Raw genomic sequence first — 16,799 nt, forward strand, 5'->3', positions numbered from 1 at the left:
CCTCTCCCGTTGCGGAGCACAGGCTCCGGACGCGCAGGCTAAGCGGCCATGGCTCACGGGCCCAGCCGCTCCGCGGCATGTGGGATCCTCCCACACCGGGGCGCGAACCCGGTTCCCCTGCATCGGCAGGCGGACGCGCAACCACTGCGCCACCAGGGAAGCCCCTATTAGTTTTTAAAAATAGTTTTATTGAGGTAATTAACAATAAACCGCATATACTTAAAGTGTAAAAATTGGCAAGTTTTGACATACACATATGCCCGTAAAATCATGACCACCATCAAGAAAGTGAATATCCATCACTTGCATTTCCTGTGTCTCTCTGTAAAACCTTCTCTCACCCACCTTCTCGACCCCCTATCTCTAAGTAACTGCCAATCTGCTTTCTCTTACCATAGATTAATTTGTATTTTCTTTAGTTTTATGTAAATAGAATCATACAATATGCACACTTCTTTGCTTGGCTTATTTTACTCAGCATAACTGTTTTGAGATTCATCCATGATATTGAATGTTACCAACATTTCATTCCTTTTTATTGCTGAGTTGTATTCTACTGTATGGATATACTATAATTTGATCATGCATTCACCTGTTGATGGACACTTGGGTAACTTCCAGTTTCTGGCTAGTACAAATAAAACAGCTATGAATATAAATTTACTTCTCTCTTGAGTTAAAAAACTAGGAGTAGAATGACTATGTCTTTGGTTCATAGATGTTTGACTTTTTACAAAACTGCTAAGCTGTTTTCCAAAGTGGTTGTACTGTTTTTGTTTTTTCATTCCTATCAGAAGTGTATTAGAGTTCTAGATTCTCTACATCCTTGTCAAAACTTAGCATGGTATTCTTTATAATTTTAGCCTTTCTAGTAAGTGTTTAACAATATCTCATTGAGGTTTTACTTTGCAGTTCTCTAATGACTAATGATGTGAAGCATCTATTCATGGTGAAGCATCTGTCCAAATATTTTGCCCATGTTTTTACTGAGTTGTCTGTCTTCTTTCTACTGAGCTTTAAGAGCCCTTTACATATTCTGGATACAGATCCTTTATCAGACACATTGCCAAGATTTTCTTCCAGTCTGTGGGTTATCTTTTTATTTCTTAAGTGTCTTTTGAAGAGCAGAAGTTTTAAATTTTGTTGATGTTGAAATTATCAATTTGTTCTTTTATGGTGTCATAGCTAAGAAATCTTTGCCCAACTCAAGTTAACAAAGATCTTCTCTTAGGTTCCCTCTAGAAGTGTTACAGTTTTAGGATTTACATTTAGGTCTATGATCCATTTTGATCCATCAATTTTTGTATATAGTGTGAGGCATGGATCAAAGCTTTTTTTTTTTTTTTTGCATCTTAACATCCAATTTTCTGACATAATTTGTTGAAAAGGCAATTCTTTCTCCATTGCATTGTCTTTGTCAAAATCAGTTGTCCATGTGGAGAAAAAGGAGCCCCTGTACACTGGGAATGTTGGTGGGAATGTAAATTGGTACAGCCATGGTGGAAAACAGTATGGAGGTTTCTCAAAAAACTAAAAATAGACCTATCATATGACCCAGTAATTGCACTCCTGGTTACATATCTGAGAAAAACAAAAAACACTAATTTGAAAAGATACATGCATCCCAGTGTTCACAGCAGCATTATTTACAACTGCCAAGATATGGAAGCAACCTCAGTGTCCATCAACAGATGAATGGATAAAGAAGATGTCACACACACACACACACACACACACACACACACACACACACACACACACAGAGGAATACTACTCAGCCATAAAAAAGAATGGAATTTTGCCATTTGCAGCAACATGGATGGACCTGGAGGGCATTAATGCTAAGTGAAATAAGTCAGGCAAATATAAATACTGTATATCATTTATATGTGGAATCTAAAAAATACAACATACTAGTGAATATAACAAAAAAGCAGACTCACAGATATAGAGAACAAACCAGTGGTTACCAGTGGTGAGAGGGAAGGGGACAAGGGCAACATAGGGATGGGGGGATTAAGAGGTACAAACTATAATGTATAAAATAAGCTAAAAGGATATACTGTACAACACACAGAATATAGCTAATATTTTATAATAACTATAAGTGGAATATAACCTTTAAAACTTGTGAATCACTATATTGTACACTTATAACATATAATATTATACATCAACTATACTTCAAGAAACAAAAATAATCAGTTGTCCAGGTATGTGTGGGTTCTTTTCTAGACTCTCTACTCTGTTCCATTGATTTATTTATCTAATTTGATGCCAGTATCATGCTCTTTTGATCACTGTACTTTTTTTTTTTTTTAACATCTTTATTGGAGTATAACTGTTTTACAATAGTGTGTTAGTTTCTCCTTTACAACAAAGTGAATCAGTTATACATATACATATGTTCCCATATCTCTTCCCTCTTGTGTCTCCCTCCCTCCCACCCTCCCTATCCCACCCCTCTCATGGTCACAAAGCACAGAGGTGTTGATCACTGTACTTTATAATAGTTCTTAAAGTCAGGTAGTGTTAGCCCTTCAACTTTATTCTTTTCTGAGTTTTTCTGCTATTCTGCCTACTCCCATACATTTCCATGAATTTTCGAGTAAACTTGTCAATTCCTACAAAAAAAAAAAAAAAATCCCATCTGGATTTTGTTTTGGATTGCCTTGAATCTATAGGTCAATTTTGGGAGAATCAATATCCTAATATTGAATTTTGTGACCCAAGAACGTATTTCAATTTATTCAGGTTATTAACAGTTTCTTTCAATATTTTGTGAATTTCAACGTAGAAGTTCATATTTTTTGTCAGATTTATCCCAAAGTATTTCATATTTTTCGTTCCTATTATAAGTGGTGTTTTAAAAATGTTAATTTCCAAATGTCCATTGCTAGCAAAGAAATAAATTTTCCCCATATTGATCTCATACCCTGCATCCTTGTCAAATTCTAGTAGTTTTTAGAAGTAGATTTCATTGGATTTCCTATATAGATGATCATGTCACCTGTGAACAACAACAGGTTTATTTTTTCCCTTCCGATCGAGATGACTTTTCTTTCTTTTTCTTGCCTGAATGCACTGGCTAGAACCTTAAATACAACACTGAATAGAAGTGTTGAGAGTGAACATCACTTTCTAGCTTCCGATTTTAAGGAAAAAAGAATTCAGTATCTCAACAGTGAGTATTACGTTAGGTGTAGATTTTTCCTAGATGCCCTTTAAGTTCCCACTTATCCCTTGTTTGACTATCTTTAAATCAGGAATGGGTGTTGGATTTTGTCAGCTGCTTCCTATTTTTTTAGTTTACTAATATGGTGAATTCCATTGACCGATTTACAAATGTGAAGTCAACTCCATGTTCCTGGGATAAATCCTACTTGGTCATGATGAATTATCATGACCAGAATTATCCTTCTGATATACCCCGTTGGATTCAATTTGCTAAAATTTCCTTTAGAATTTTAACATCTATATTTGTGAAGTCTATAAGCAATTTACTTTAAAATCTTTGTCTGGTTTTGGTACCATATTCTATGAACCTACCATTAACAAGTTGGGAAGCATTTCCCCACTTTAATTTTTGGAAGAGTTTTGTATAGAACTGGTACTATTTCTTCCTGAAATGTTGATAGAATTCACCAGTGAAGCCACCTGGGCCTGGAATTTTCTTTGTCCAAGGTTTCTAACTTCAATTTCCCTATAGTACTCCTCGGGTTATTTATTTTTTCTTGAGTGAGCTTTGGTAATATGTGTCTCACAAGGAATTTGCCCATTTCATCCAGGTTTTAGAATTTATTGGCCTAAAGTTGTTCATAATATTTCCTTATTATCCATTTTAAAATTTGTAGAATCTATAGTAGTCACTTCTCTCATTCTTGATATTGGTAACTCACTTCTCTCTTCACAATCAGTCTGGCTTGAGACCAATTTTACTGGTTTTAGAGCTCAAGCTTTTGGTTTCATTGATGTTTTTCTATTGTTTCCCTGTTTTCTGTTTCATTGATTTCCACTTGGATATTTATTATTTTCTTTCTTCTGTTTACTTTGGGTTTAACTTGCTCTTCTTTTTCTGTTTCTTAAGGTAGAAGCTGAAGTCACTGGTTTGATGAGAACTTCTTTTCTAATATAGTGTTTTATAATATAGGTGTTTCAGTGCTATAAATTTTCCAAGGATAAATGCTCAATTGTTTTTTTCTATTGCTGTGCTTTCAAGTTACCTAATCTTTTATTCTGTAATGTCTAATCTGTTGTTAATTCCATCCAGTATATTTTTCAACTCTAACACTATGGATTTTCATCTCTAGTTCAACTTTGGCCTCTATTATCTTTCTACATTCCTACTTAACTTTTTAAACACATGAAATACAGTTATAATTGCTTTAATGTCTTTCTGTGCTAATTTTAGTGTCTGTGTCAGTTATGGCTTGGTTTCCATTGATTGATTAGTCTTCTCATTATGGGTCATGCTGTCCTATCTTTTTGCATGCCTGGTCATCTGACGGGATGCCAGACATTATGATTTTTATTTTGCTGGGTGTTGAATATTTTTAATTTACTGTGAGTCATCTTGAGCTTCATTCTGGGATACTAGGAAACATTTTGACCCTTTTGGGTCTTGCTTTCATGATTTGTTAGGCAACTCTGGAGCAGTGCTCAGTTTAAGGCTAAATATTCCTCACTAATGAGCCAAGACCTTCCTGAGTACTTTACCCAATTTCCCATTGAAGTCTGCTGAAAAATGGTCATCTAAAGGTCTCAGGTCCTAATCCCTGGAAACTATAAATGTTACCTTGTAAGGAAAAAAGGGTCTGTGTAGATGTAATGAAGTACTTTGCCATGAGCAAATTATCTTGAATCATCTGGATGAGTCCTAAATCCAATTACAAGTGTCTTTTTAAAAGAGAGGCAGAGGGAGATTGGACACACACAAGAGGAGGTGGCAACGTGACCTCGGAGGCAGAGTGGAGTAATGCGGCCCCTAGCCAAGGGATGCTGGCTGCTACAAGAAGATGGAAGAGGCAAAGAACAGATTATCCTCGAGAGCCTCTGGAAGGAGCATGATCCGGCCAACACCTTGATTTTGGCTTAGTGACTTATTTCAGACCTCTAATTTTCAGAAGTGTAAGAGAATAAATTTATGTTGTTTTTGGACACCAAGTCTGTGGTGATTTGTTACAGCAGCCTTAGGAAACTAAAACACTCATAAATGAATTATAAGTTTTTCCCACCTGGCTGTTGGGAAAAGGCACCTTTCCCTCTAATCCTCTATTTCCTTTCAGATGGTTCTTTCTCTGGCCAGAGAATTTATCCATACATATATGCTGAACAGAACTCTACTGAGTACTCTTGCATCCTCTGTAGATCTCCAGTGTTCTCTCTCCGCACAGCTCTCTCTGCAATGTTCTGGAAACTCTATCAAGGCATGAATGCTGGGACACACCTCTTTTGCTTCCTGTCTCTCAGGGATTACTTTCATTTCACTGCCTGATGTCTAGGATCTTGAAAACTATTATTTCATGTTTGTGTATGCTTTGTTATTTCAGGCAGGAGGGTTAATCTGGTTCCTATTATTCCATCTTGGCTAAAAATTCCATTAATGTTTATAAACATCTTCCCAATTTTTTTTTTGGTTAAAGTTAAATAAATGCACAATGTAATAGGGTACTCTGGAAACCACAGAGTTCATGGTATTCATTAGTCAACAGGTTTTTACCAAGGCATTATTTTTAGGCACTGAAAATACAGAGGTAAATAAAATGCCAATATTGCCCAAAGAAAACATTCTATCACAAGCTCCTTGAACAGAGTTCATTTCTCACTTACCATATCATGAAGGCATATAGCAGATAGTTATCAAGATAAATTGAGTGTACTATTAAGTGACCAGTTCATTTAAACATAAATAGGTAAAGTTGCTGTAGCTGCTATTGATTTTTACTAAAATAATAAAACACTGATCCAAGGATAGAATAAATTGATTCCAGAAAAGTGATGAAGTTTAGAATTTTGAGTAGTTGAATTAAGACCACATTTCAGATTGAAATGAATTAAGAATATATTCAACTGTCCATATTATTTCTTAATATAGTAACATTTTACTAATGAAAGAAAACACTACAGGAAAACTTTACCTTTCCTACAAAAAGCATAATTTTAATTCAGAAACTTAGGAATCTCTAAAAAAACACGTCCACCCAAATGTAAATGGGAATTTAATATATCAGATATGTAATTTTGTTTCACTCTCAAGATTTATAATGATATCATTTAAGAGTATGTTTCTAGTATAGTCTACCTTACTGAAATAACACAAACATCTGACACTGAACATATATTCAGTACTAAGCACTGTGCTAATAATAAGCACTTTACGTGTACTGTCTCCTTTAATTTACATCAGACCCTATGACATTAGATATTATTTCTATCCTCATTTTAAAGATAATGAAGTTCAGACACAGAAACTTGTCTAAGGTCACATAATTGTGTAACTAGCATGGCTAGGACTTAAATTCAGTCTTCCTGACTCTAAAGCTCATGTTCTAAAAATAAGCCACAAATTCAAATTTATACACCAGGAAAACAGGGCTGATTAATTGCAAAAACTTTCACTATGAAGTTCCCTTAAATAACGGTTCCCTCTAAATATCAAATATCGATTAATATTTTAGCTCCAATATTATAAGAGCACTTTTATTTTAAAAGTTGAAGCTAAACCGATCATTTCTAATATATATGCAAGCAAATAAAGCACTCAATATGTAAAAAAGATATAGTTTTGTATTTAAAGAATTTGTAATCTCTCACAAATAGATCAACAAAAATATTCAGAGGAAACCTATCAAATCTTATTTTTTCTTATAATGCATATACATCCTCATGACTACAGAGTATGAGAAGGAATGACACATTTGCTCTAAAAGAGATACAATTATTTTACCATTAACGTAGGTCTTTAAAAAGGATTTTTTTGTTTCTGTATAATAGATATTTATTCTATGTGGAGAGTGGGTATAAAATATATGTAGTATTTTGTATTTCTTTAACATCACTGGAGAGAAAAAGTATGGATCAAGGAGATGGAGTCCCTCTTATAACAAGAGTCTGATGAAGACACTTTATCACCAGTCTCAAAACATGTGCTCTCAAACTCTCAAGAAAGGTTTTGAGTTTTCTCATGTAGGCTCATTTGTACACTCCTGTGAGTATAAGGGATGGACAATATAAGGGACCTTAGAAAATATTTCACCTCTGAAGAAATTACAGTAATATTTTTGTTATTTACCTGAAGATTTTCACAGGTCTCTTGACTGTAAGTGAGTCTCTGGATTTCTGTAGGTGAAACAAGATACAATGCTTGTCCATTGTTGGTGAAGCAGAACGTTCTGGCTATCCGCATATTGGTAAGGGGCAAGTAATACACATCCAATAGAGGTCTTAAACTTGGCAAACTTGAGAAAAAAATTAAAAACTTGTTAATAAAACAGGTAGGTTTTAGTCTTGAACAAATACTAGAAGAGGTAAAAATAGCAGGGAACTTATAAACCTTATGATTTAGTGTACCTGAGTGGGAGATAAAACCGATTTGTTTTCCTCACATAACTTGTTCGCTATGAACTGAACGAAAATAAATTCTCAGTGTATAAGACTGTAAACAAGTAAAAGCCTTTCTTTCAAACTGAATATAATTCTGCAACATTATGTGTTGAGGGAGGAAATGTTATATTTGTGTTTAAAAAAAAGAAAATCTAACTCTTACCTAAAAGTCATAATGTGTCCATTGGCACAGAAGCAGGCAAGGCAGATACTGTTACTCAATGATACAATATCTCCACGAAGAACAAATGAGGTCTCTGTAATGTTTTGCTTATAAGCACAGCTCTGAGTTGGCAGTGAGATTACTTTTGCTTGCTTTTCAGAACATATCACTGCATACTGGTTTTCACTAATTTCCTGAGAAGAGGAGGGAGATACAGAGACAGGTCTTCGTTTTTTCAATTTCTCCTTTTCATCCTTCTCTTCAGGAACATTGTGTTCTTTCCAGGATTCATATGCTGGTGGCATTAAGCAGCCTGTGGAATCCAGGAATGCCATTCTCAGGACTGCCCCTTTTAACCTCAATATTGTACCTAAAATTGTAATTTTAGTAAATAAAAAATATTTTAATCCCACAGTAAATATGCTTATTCCAACTCTGACATATACTAGACACTCAAAAATATGTAGAATGTATACTGAACCAAAATTGTACACTGGCTCACTGATAGGATTCAAACTTCAAGCATGATATTTGAATCTGGAAAAAGGTATCAATAAGTGCTACCAAATAAATAAGTGCTACTAATAATTGCTACCAAACAGATAAACGCTAGGATGTCTGGAACTAGGTCTCATACCTGGCAAGTGTACTACCATTGAGTATGAGAGTAAGCAGATGGCATCTAGAGCTTCACGGCCCAATATGGCAGCCACTGGCCACTTGAAGTGTGGCTGGTCCAAATTGTGGCATGTTGTAAGAGTGAAATACATGCTGGATTTGAAGGCTTAGTACAAAAAAAAATTACAAGAAAATACCCTAATAATATAAAAATACTGATTACATGCTAAAATGATAGTATTTTGGATAGACTGGGCTAAATGAAATATGTCACTAAAATTAATTTCACTTTTTTTTTACTTTTTTAATATGGCTACTAGAAAATTTAGAATACTATATGTGGCTCACACTGCATTTTTAATGGACAGAACTGATCTACAGGGTCAATGAGAAAAAAAAGTTTCCACATATTTCTTTTTCTTTCTTTTTTTTTTTTACATATTTCTAAACATTACTTCAAAAAAACTTAAATGTCAAATACACTCAAGACATTGCTTTGGTCAACGTACAGTCTTAAATCAGTAGTTATATTTCTTGATTTACTTTAATTAATGGGACTCCCTTTCCTCCATATCCTTGAATAGGTAAATATGATTTATGCTCATTTCTAAGTAAGCTAAATAATACTATTAAGGATTTGCAAAGCAATAGAAGGGAGAGTATAGAACTGATTTAGCATTTCAGTTCTTATTGTAGAGGATTTTTTTCATATTTTATTACTTTATACTTATATTTTATAGTTTGCAAAAAATTATCCATATATTATATTCTTTTGTTTCTAAGAGGAAGAGATCCCAGTATTCTGTCAAAATTTTTCTTAGAAGACAAAATTTTCCTTTCCTCTTCACATTTATATATTTTGTCTATTGCAGGGTGGCCAGATAAAATAAAGGATGCCCAGTTAAATCTGAATTTCAGATATATAATCAATACTTTTTTTAGTATAAGTGTGTCCCAAATTCTGCATTATTTTTCCAAAGAGAAAGATGGGACATATTTATATTAAAAAATATGTTATCTAAAGTCCAAATTTAACTGGGCATCCTGCAATTCATTTGCTACATCTGGCGTTAGTCTATTGTCCAGGTTTGGCAAGTAGACAATTTAATTATTTTAAACGGTGTGCTAATTTGGGAATGGTTTATAGTCCATATGAACATATATGAGATATAGTAATCCCAGTACGTGGATTTTCTAAAGATGTACCAATATTTAAATATATGCTTGTCCTATAGCTGGCAGGATTATAGTATGTTTTCCAGCAGGGTAGTGGTAATTGTTGAGTTCTCCTCTTGAAGGCAAAAAAAAAAAACCAACAAAAAACAGTTGGGGACAAAATAGACCATTTCAGGCTCTTAGGCACGGAAACCCATCTGCTTGGAAAACACCTCTCTTCTCCTCATAGTTCCAATACAGATAATATGATATAAATGTCACTGTTATATTTTAAAATAGGTATCCTATAAAAACAAACCTCAAAGATTCCAACACTGAAAAGAAATGCAAAGGTTCTTTCTTACACATGAAAATTATTTCATATCAAAGTAGATTTACAGCTAATTTGACTTTACTGCAAGTTGGAAAAATCTTAAATATTTTTTAATATAGTTAATAGTAGATTATTTATATTTAATCCCTCTCTCTCTTTTTTATTTATTGGAAACATTTTCTTATCACAAACTGTTATAGAAAGTTTAGAAACTACAAATCAGTAAAAAGAATAAAAGTTACCCACAATCCCACTATTCAGTGATAATTACTATCAACATTTTGATTTTCATCTTTCTAGTTTTTCTTTCCAATACATATACTTGTTTACTAATAAGAAATGAGATTGGTTAATAAAATCATCATTATGGGGCTTCCCTGGTGGCACAGTGGTTGAGAGTCCGCCTGCCGATGCAGGGGACACGGGTTTGTGCCCCGGTCTGGGAAGATCCCACATGCCGCGGAGCGGCTGGGCCCGTGAGCCACGGCCGCTGAGCCTGCGCGTCCGGAGCCTGTGCTCCGCAACGGGAGAGGCCACAACAGTGAGAGGCCGCGTACCGCAAAAAAAAAAAAAAAAAAAAAAAAAAAAAAAAATCATCATTATGTAACTTTTTCTAACAACTAGGTATGTAGTATATAGTAAATTATTGAGCTGAATGAATAAATCAAACTGTTCCTTTAATGTAAAGGTAGTTCAGAAATGGTAGAACTAGAAATCATAATTACATTTTAATTCTAAATTATAAGTATTGTTAAAATGTACTATATAAACAAGAAATACACTAGTGAGCAAAACCATGTTTTTGTTTTTGTTTTTTTCTATCTAGATCAGCATAGATAAGTAACGGAAACCAGAATTCTCAATTATTTCAAGAACTATCAGATTCCACATACATGTGATAAAATTCAATCTCATTTTCAATATAGGAAGACTGTAAATTTTTCCTTCTTAAATATTTTTTATTAAATCACCTTTTCTAATTCTTCAAAGAAGAAAATTAATGTATTTTAAGACTTCACACTTACAGATTAAAAATAGCCAAGTGTATAATGTTTAAAAATATACTTTTCTGTTTTTTCCCTAAATATGTACCATCCTTTTGCTTACAGAACATACTATTCTGAGGTATCCTAGAATGCAGTAGAACAACAGTGTTTTTTGTTTTTTTTGTTTTTTTCATTTTCTTATGTAGTAATCATTTTAGACATGATCCTAGGATTAAAAAAATATAAAACCTGAATGGCTGTATAAGTAAATGATATTCTGGAATCTTATTCCATGTATTCCTTCAATTAAAAACATAAGACTATAACTATCCCCATTTAGACTTAGATTGATTCAAAAATGAAAAGCAAAGGCTTCTATTAAATTATAATAAAGCAAACCTTCAACAGAAGTATAGCACCAGAGCATACATACCACTTGGAGACACAATTACTGGCTGAAGAAGTCTTTGCTCTCCTCCTGGGGGAAGGTTCAGTGCAATGACAAGCACTGTTCCCAATGTAGTACCAACCCACAAACATGGGGAGGGGGCTGAATCTGCCTTTCGAGTAAAAGTTTCACAGAAATGAAGAGCAGAGATTGCTTCTCGGGATTCTTTATCAATGCTGGTTACACTTGAACTCCGTGATCGGCTGAAGGAATTATCTTTTATATCTGAAACGATTTAAAATGTTGTGAGATTGCTCAAGTTATAATATATCATGTTTTTTGCTTGGTATAAGTTTTGCCAAATAGTTAATCTGCAAAAAGATTAAATCTACAGCATATTTAATTTTAAATTTCTTTTAATTGAAAAGAAAAACAATTTACTTTTATGCTAAAACCTTTTTCCTTTGCTTGTATTTGAAACACAGAGGGACAAATCCATACTTCTCAGAACTGAGCTGAGGTCATCCCAGTGAGTTTTTGGATGTATGATCTCTGTGGTTTTGGTGCAGCTCTCTGTTAGTATCCTGGCTGCTTTTCCAATCTTCGCCCTTACTACCCTTTCTCATGGTGCTGTTTCTTCCTTTGGTAATATAATTCATGATTAGGTAGAATCAGGAAAGTGGGTATTTTCAATTTTCTACGTTAAAAAAATGCTTTTATAAGTACTCTGATTCTACCTTCAAATTTATTGTATGATGGACTTTTTTTCCTTCAAATCTGTCCATATGAAAGCCTTAATCCATAAAAATTTAGCTTTAATATTTTTTTAAATGCGATTTTAACTGTAACCAACGTTCATCTAAGGCATTTTTCATTAAACTGTACAAGTGGTATCTGGCTCATACTTAACTTGATGCCAGGTATATTCCCTTTACCCGGCTCTGTCTGCAATGACAGGGATACTTGTAAATTATATTAATATACCAATAAACCCTCTCTTGTCTTCAGCTACCTTCTCTGCGGCCAATCTCAAGTCTGTTTCAAGCCCTGGCCTCTTTTCTCTTGGAATGCATTTCCAAAGGCTTATAAAAATTTTTTCCTATTATGTCTCACTATGCAAAATCAAAATACATCTTTTCCCCAAGGCTCTAAATTCTTCTAATGGCACTATTTATATTAATGACACCCCTGTTATCCTAGGGAAACAATACTTGAAATGAGTCCCAATTTCAGTTCTTCCTTTTCACTTTACTTACATGTCTCTGATGGGATGCCAAGTCCTACGCTATTCTAATGTTTCTGTTTCATTCTTTCCACTACTGATCAATTTCCATCACCCTATGTTCAGGCCTTTATCACCATTCATCTAGACTACAATTCCCAAGAGAATTCCCCACCTTCACTCTGTCACTGTTCTATCACAACTCAATTAAGTTTTACAAGGTACAGTTTTAATTCTATAACCTCTATCTTAAAAATCCGCAACAGTTCCTCTTATACTCTTACTCAGGTTTTTAAGACTCCACAAAATATCTCAACCTACCCTCCCGGCCCTATCTGCCAGAGTGCTGCCCTGCTTCAGTTCACTGTGGGAAGTAAACCGAGCCATTCAATGTTCTCCAAACATACCTGGAGCTTACCTACTTTTTTGCTTATGATTTTCCTTCTGATTTGTGCCCTTGCCTTTTCTCTACCTATCTAGATGGTGTTTATTCTCCATCTCAAGTACTGTCATCCTCATGAAATTTATCCTGATTCCTAAAACCATACACAGCTTTTCTCTTTTGAATCTTGATAGCTTTTTATCTCCCCCCTGGCATGAACAGTACATTTGTTCTGTAGTTATTTCTGACTTGCCTTAGGCCTTGTTCTAATGTGACTGTAAATTTCTTGAGAACAAGGGCTCTCTCCTTTTGATGCCCTGCAGAATTTGGCATAGTGCCTTGCATATGAAGGTATTCAACATATACTTGCTGAAGACAGACCTACAGTTCGAAGGATCTAAAGCAATGTGTTTCTGCTACACCACTGGGATATATTAAAATTTCCAGTGTCTTCTGCTGTTCACATCTAATAAGTCATTCCTCAAATCACATGTTTCCAATGCTATTGTGAAAGAAATGACTTCATAATGTTGTGAAAAATGAAAAACACGTTCAAGTCTTCTAAGTTGTATTTTACTGAATAAAAAAGGTATAATTGAATCCTACTTATACCTCCCAAAAGCTTCTTGTAATCAAATTTAGATTCATAGGTTAAAAAAAAATTCTCCCGAACAGTAATTATGTACAACATAATTTTGATTACAGTTAGCCTCTGAAAACAATAAAGCCACTAGTTATGACAACAGCATGGGTTATTTCTAACTATAGTTTCTAAAAATGCTTTTCTTTCGCCTGAGATTTTGCTTCCTGTTACAGATTATGACACAGTAGAAAATAACTACTTAATGTAAATAAAACAACTTTCTATAAGCAATAGCTCATTACTGGATGAGTTTGTAATATGATGTTGATTCCAAATCTTAACTCTTTATGTTCCCAAAGTTATTTTAGTAAAAAAATAGAAATTTAAAATTTATTTTCCAATGATAAAAATATTTGTTACTTTGATAAAATATACACATAACAAGATGAACAGACATATTCTTATCAGTTGTGACCTAGTGATAAAAATGAAAATCAGTGATACAAGAAAATTTAATATTATAAATTTCAATATAAATTAAGCTGTATGAAAATCTTTACTGTTATCTATTAAAATTACAATAGGTGATTCACAACAATCTATACTTCAAATGTTAATTCACAGGCCAAGTAAACATTATTTTAATTTAATAGACTAACTTAACTATATAAAATTCATAAACTACAACTGTGTTTTTATTATATGACTTCTCTATAAAAATTAGATTACCAGAGAAACTCCTATGGCTAGATCAATATGGGAAAATGAACTGAATCAGAATCAACTCTGAACTTAGAGAATTAGGTTGCTTATTTTATCTGTGTAGAACTGTTTGAAAACAAGTTAGAATCTTCAGCAGTTCATGAATTGTAACTACCACTGACTGCTCTTAAGTTAGATGTTGTGGGTCTTTGTGGCTTAAATTTTAGAAATTGGGCAAGCTTAACAAATGGAATAGAAATTTTCATTTTCATTCTACTAATAAGAGCAGAAATGAAATAGCTACCACTAAGTAGGGCCTACCATGTGCTTCATACCATCAAAAACTTTACATTTATAATTTTACTGAATCTATATAATAACCCTGAAAAGTATTATCATCACAATTTAACAAATAATAAAGTAGAAGCTCAGACAGGTTAAATGACTGAGAAAGCTAGTTAATGGAAGAGTTTGGATTTGTGCCCATGTTCAAGTCTAAAACATGTTAGGCAACTCCAGATAAACATGGGATTAGTCATATCACCAATATCATACGAGTGGAGTGTTTTAATTATTATTGAGCATTAAAGTTCAGTCTTTAGATTAAAAAAAAAACAAAACTGGAACATGTGGTCTTTCTGGCCAATCTAAACTCAGAAAAAAATTGTCATTAATGCCTCCATCCAGCTCTAGTGATACAACCATGTCATAAAACCATTGCTTTCCTATTATTCTCTGGATGCCTAGAACATTCCACCTGTGTATATCACACTCTCCTGCCACATAGAGCCTTATGCAACAAAATTTTATATCCCCCAATCAAAACATAATGCCAAGAGGTAAATTTGGTCAGGGTAAAAATTAGGACAAAATACTTACTCACATAAAGATACATAACAGTTTGATATTTTGCCTCCTGTTCTCGACACTTGAAAAGTGGCATCAGCAGTCTAACAATATCGCCCATGATTCCTGAGTTGTGGGCCATGAAATCTAGGGTGAAGCTATGGTGAAAGTACAATGTTGCATAATTCCCTTATAAACAAAAGTGAATTCTATTCACAGAAGCTTCCACAGCTGCAGGAAGTCCAACAGCTCAGCTACTTTAGCAACATTTGGCAGTTTGAGCCTATGGATAATAGTTGTTTTTCCCCGTTGACTCTCTGGCCAATGTAAAAGAATTACCAGCTAAGAATCTCTACCAAAAAATAGTTCAGTAGCACAATGACTTAAGGGGAAATTATTGAGGCAACATGGGTATTGTTTCAACATATATATTAATCAAAGTTATAACTAGCTTAGGGCATTGAGATACACAGGCACACAAGTAAAAGATAAACTGAATAAAGATGATCTATAAAAGCACACAGCACACACTTTGATTAAATTACTTAAATAATTCATAAGTGTGAATATTCTTTTAAAAAGTAATTGACATCTTATTTTTACTAATTTAAAAAGTACTTCTGTATGTGTTTTCTCATCAGATTTTTAGGTACTAAAAGCCACAAAACCATTTTAAGTAGTAGTATTCAGTGTTACTGAAATCATGGGCATCTTTGAGAGTCTGATGAAAACTCTGGATCCTCTTGCTGGGGAAAAAAATGCCTAAGGGTAGCCTCAGATACACGTGGGTTCAAATGGCATCTTTCAATTTTATAGTGAAGGGAACTATGCTCTTCTCAAAACATACATATCCAACATTCTAGAATTTATTTCTGGTTCCCTTAACAGCAGGGGTATTACAGGGTTCTACTAAACTGTTTTTCCTATGTTCAGGAATGGAACCTTTCACTGATGACAGTGGAAGATATTATGCCTACTCACTCATAATAACATGCTATCAGTATAACTGAGATAAGACTATGATTTGGAAATGCTAACATCAGTAAGGTGAAATGGACCAATACCTAAGTCTGTATTATGCATAAGAAGATAGTTAAGGAATCTAGAGAATTAACAGTGAGAAGATGAGGTGGGTGAGCAAACACAAAGGAGAAAATCTAGTTGTTTCTAAGACAAACATGGGTGAAATCATCCGTATGCAGTCATACTTCTCATCCACTTAAAGGCAATAGAAATTCTAAAATTAAAATGGAAATCCTGCTTTTATATTTACTACATGGCATCTTATTTTTGTCTTTATTGAAATGTCATTTGTCCCTATCCTGGGATATCAGGGAGCTGTTTTGGAGCTGGATATAAAGCAGAAGGAATGTGTGAATATATTCACTCAGCTTTCCTAATGGATAGGTTGCATAGAGAGTGCTACAGAAAAAGATATATTTTCCACCTTATTATCGTCAAAAAGTAATAATGATTCTTGATATGAGATTCACTGTAATACAGAAAACCAGTCATTTATTTTGAAAATATTAAATTCTCATAAAATAAGTTTATAAATAATAAAGTTCAAAATAAGTTTTCAGACCGTTAACAGAAATTAATCCAAAATCACACATATTTTAATCTTACACTAAATTTTGTTTAAAGTATGAGAGGGCTGAGGAAATATATTATTTTGATTTGCTTAAATTTGTATTATAATTATCCTTTACAATTTACAGACAGCATCCTGAAGGCTATTAATCCTTAAACACTTAGTCATTTTAAACTTGATTTTCAACGAAAATCTAGTCTATGGTCATTTTAAATCTCCTGATT

The 16,799-nt window shown here is 33.8% G+C and overlaps 1 protein-coding gene across 7 annotated transcripts in view; it reads right to left on the minus strand.

The window, feature by feature from the left end:
• STXBP5 (syntaxin binding protein 5) overlaps positions 1-16,799 on the minus strand; it is a 166,140-nt gene that overhangs the window by 15,073 nt on the left and 134,268 nt on the right. For all 7 annotated transcript variants that reach the window (XM_007112878.4, XM_007112877.4, XM_055087449.1 and 4 more), the window contains 3 exons: positions 11,292-11,531; positions 7,766-8,135; positions 7,292-7,457 (listed from right to left, as the gene is read on the minus strand). In XM_007112878.4, coding sequence (XP_007112940.1) covers positions 7,292-7,457; positions 7,766-8,135; positions 11,292-11,531 — 776 coding nt within the window. The remainder of the gene's footprint in view (positions 1-7,291; positions 7,458-7,765; positions 8,136-11,291; positions 11,532-16,799) is intronic.

Source organism: Physeter macrocephalus, chromosome 10 (assembly GCF_002837175.3).
Source record: "Physeter macrocephalus isolate SW-GA chromosome 10, ASM283717v5, whole genome shotgun sequence".
NCBI lineage: Eukaryota > Metazoa > Chordata > Mammalia > Artiodactyla > Physeteridae > Physeter > Physeter macrocephalus.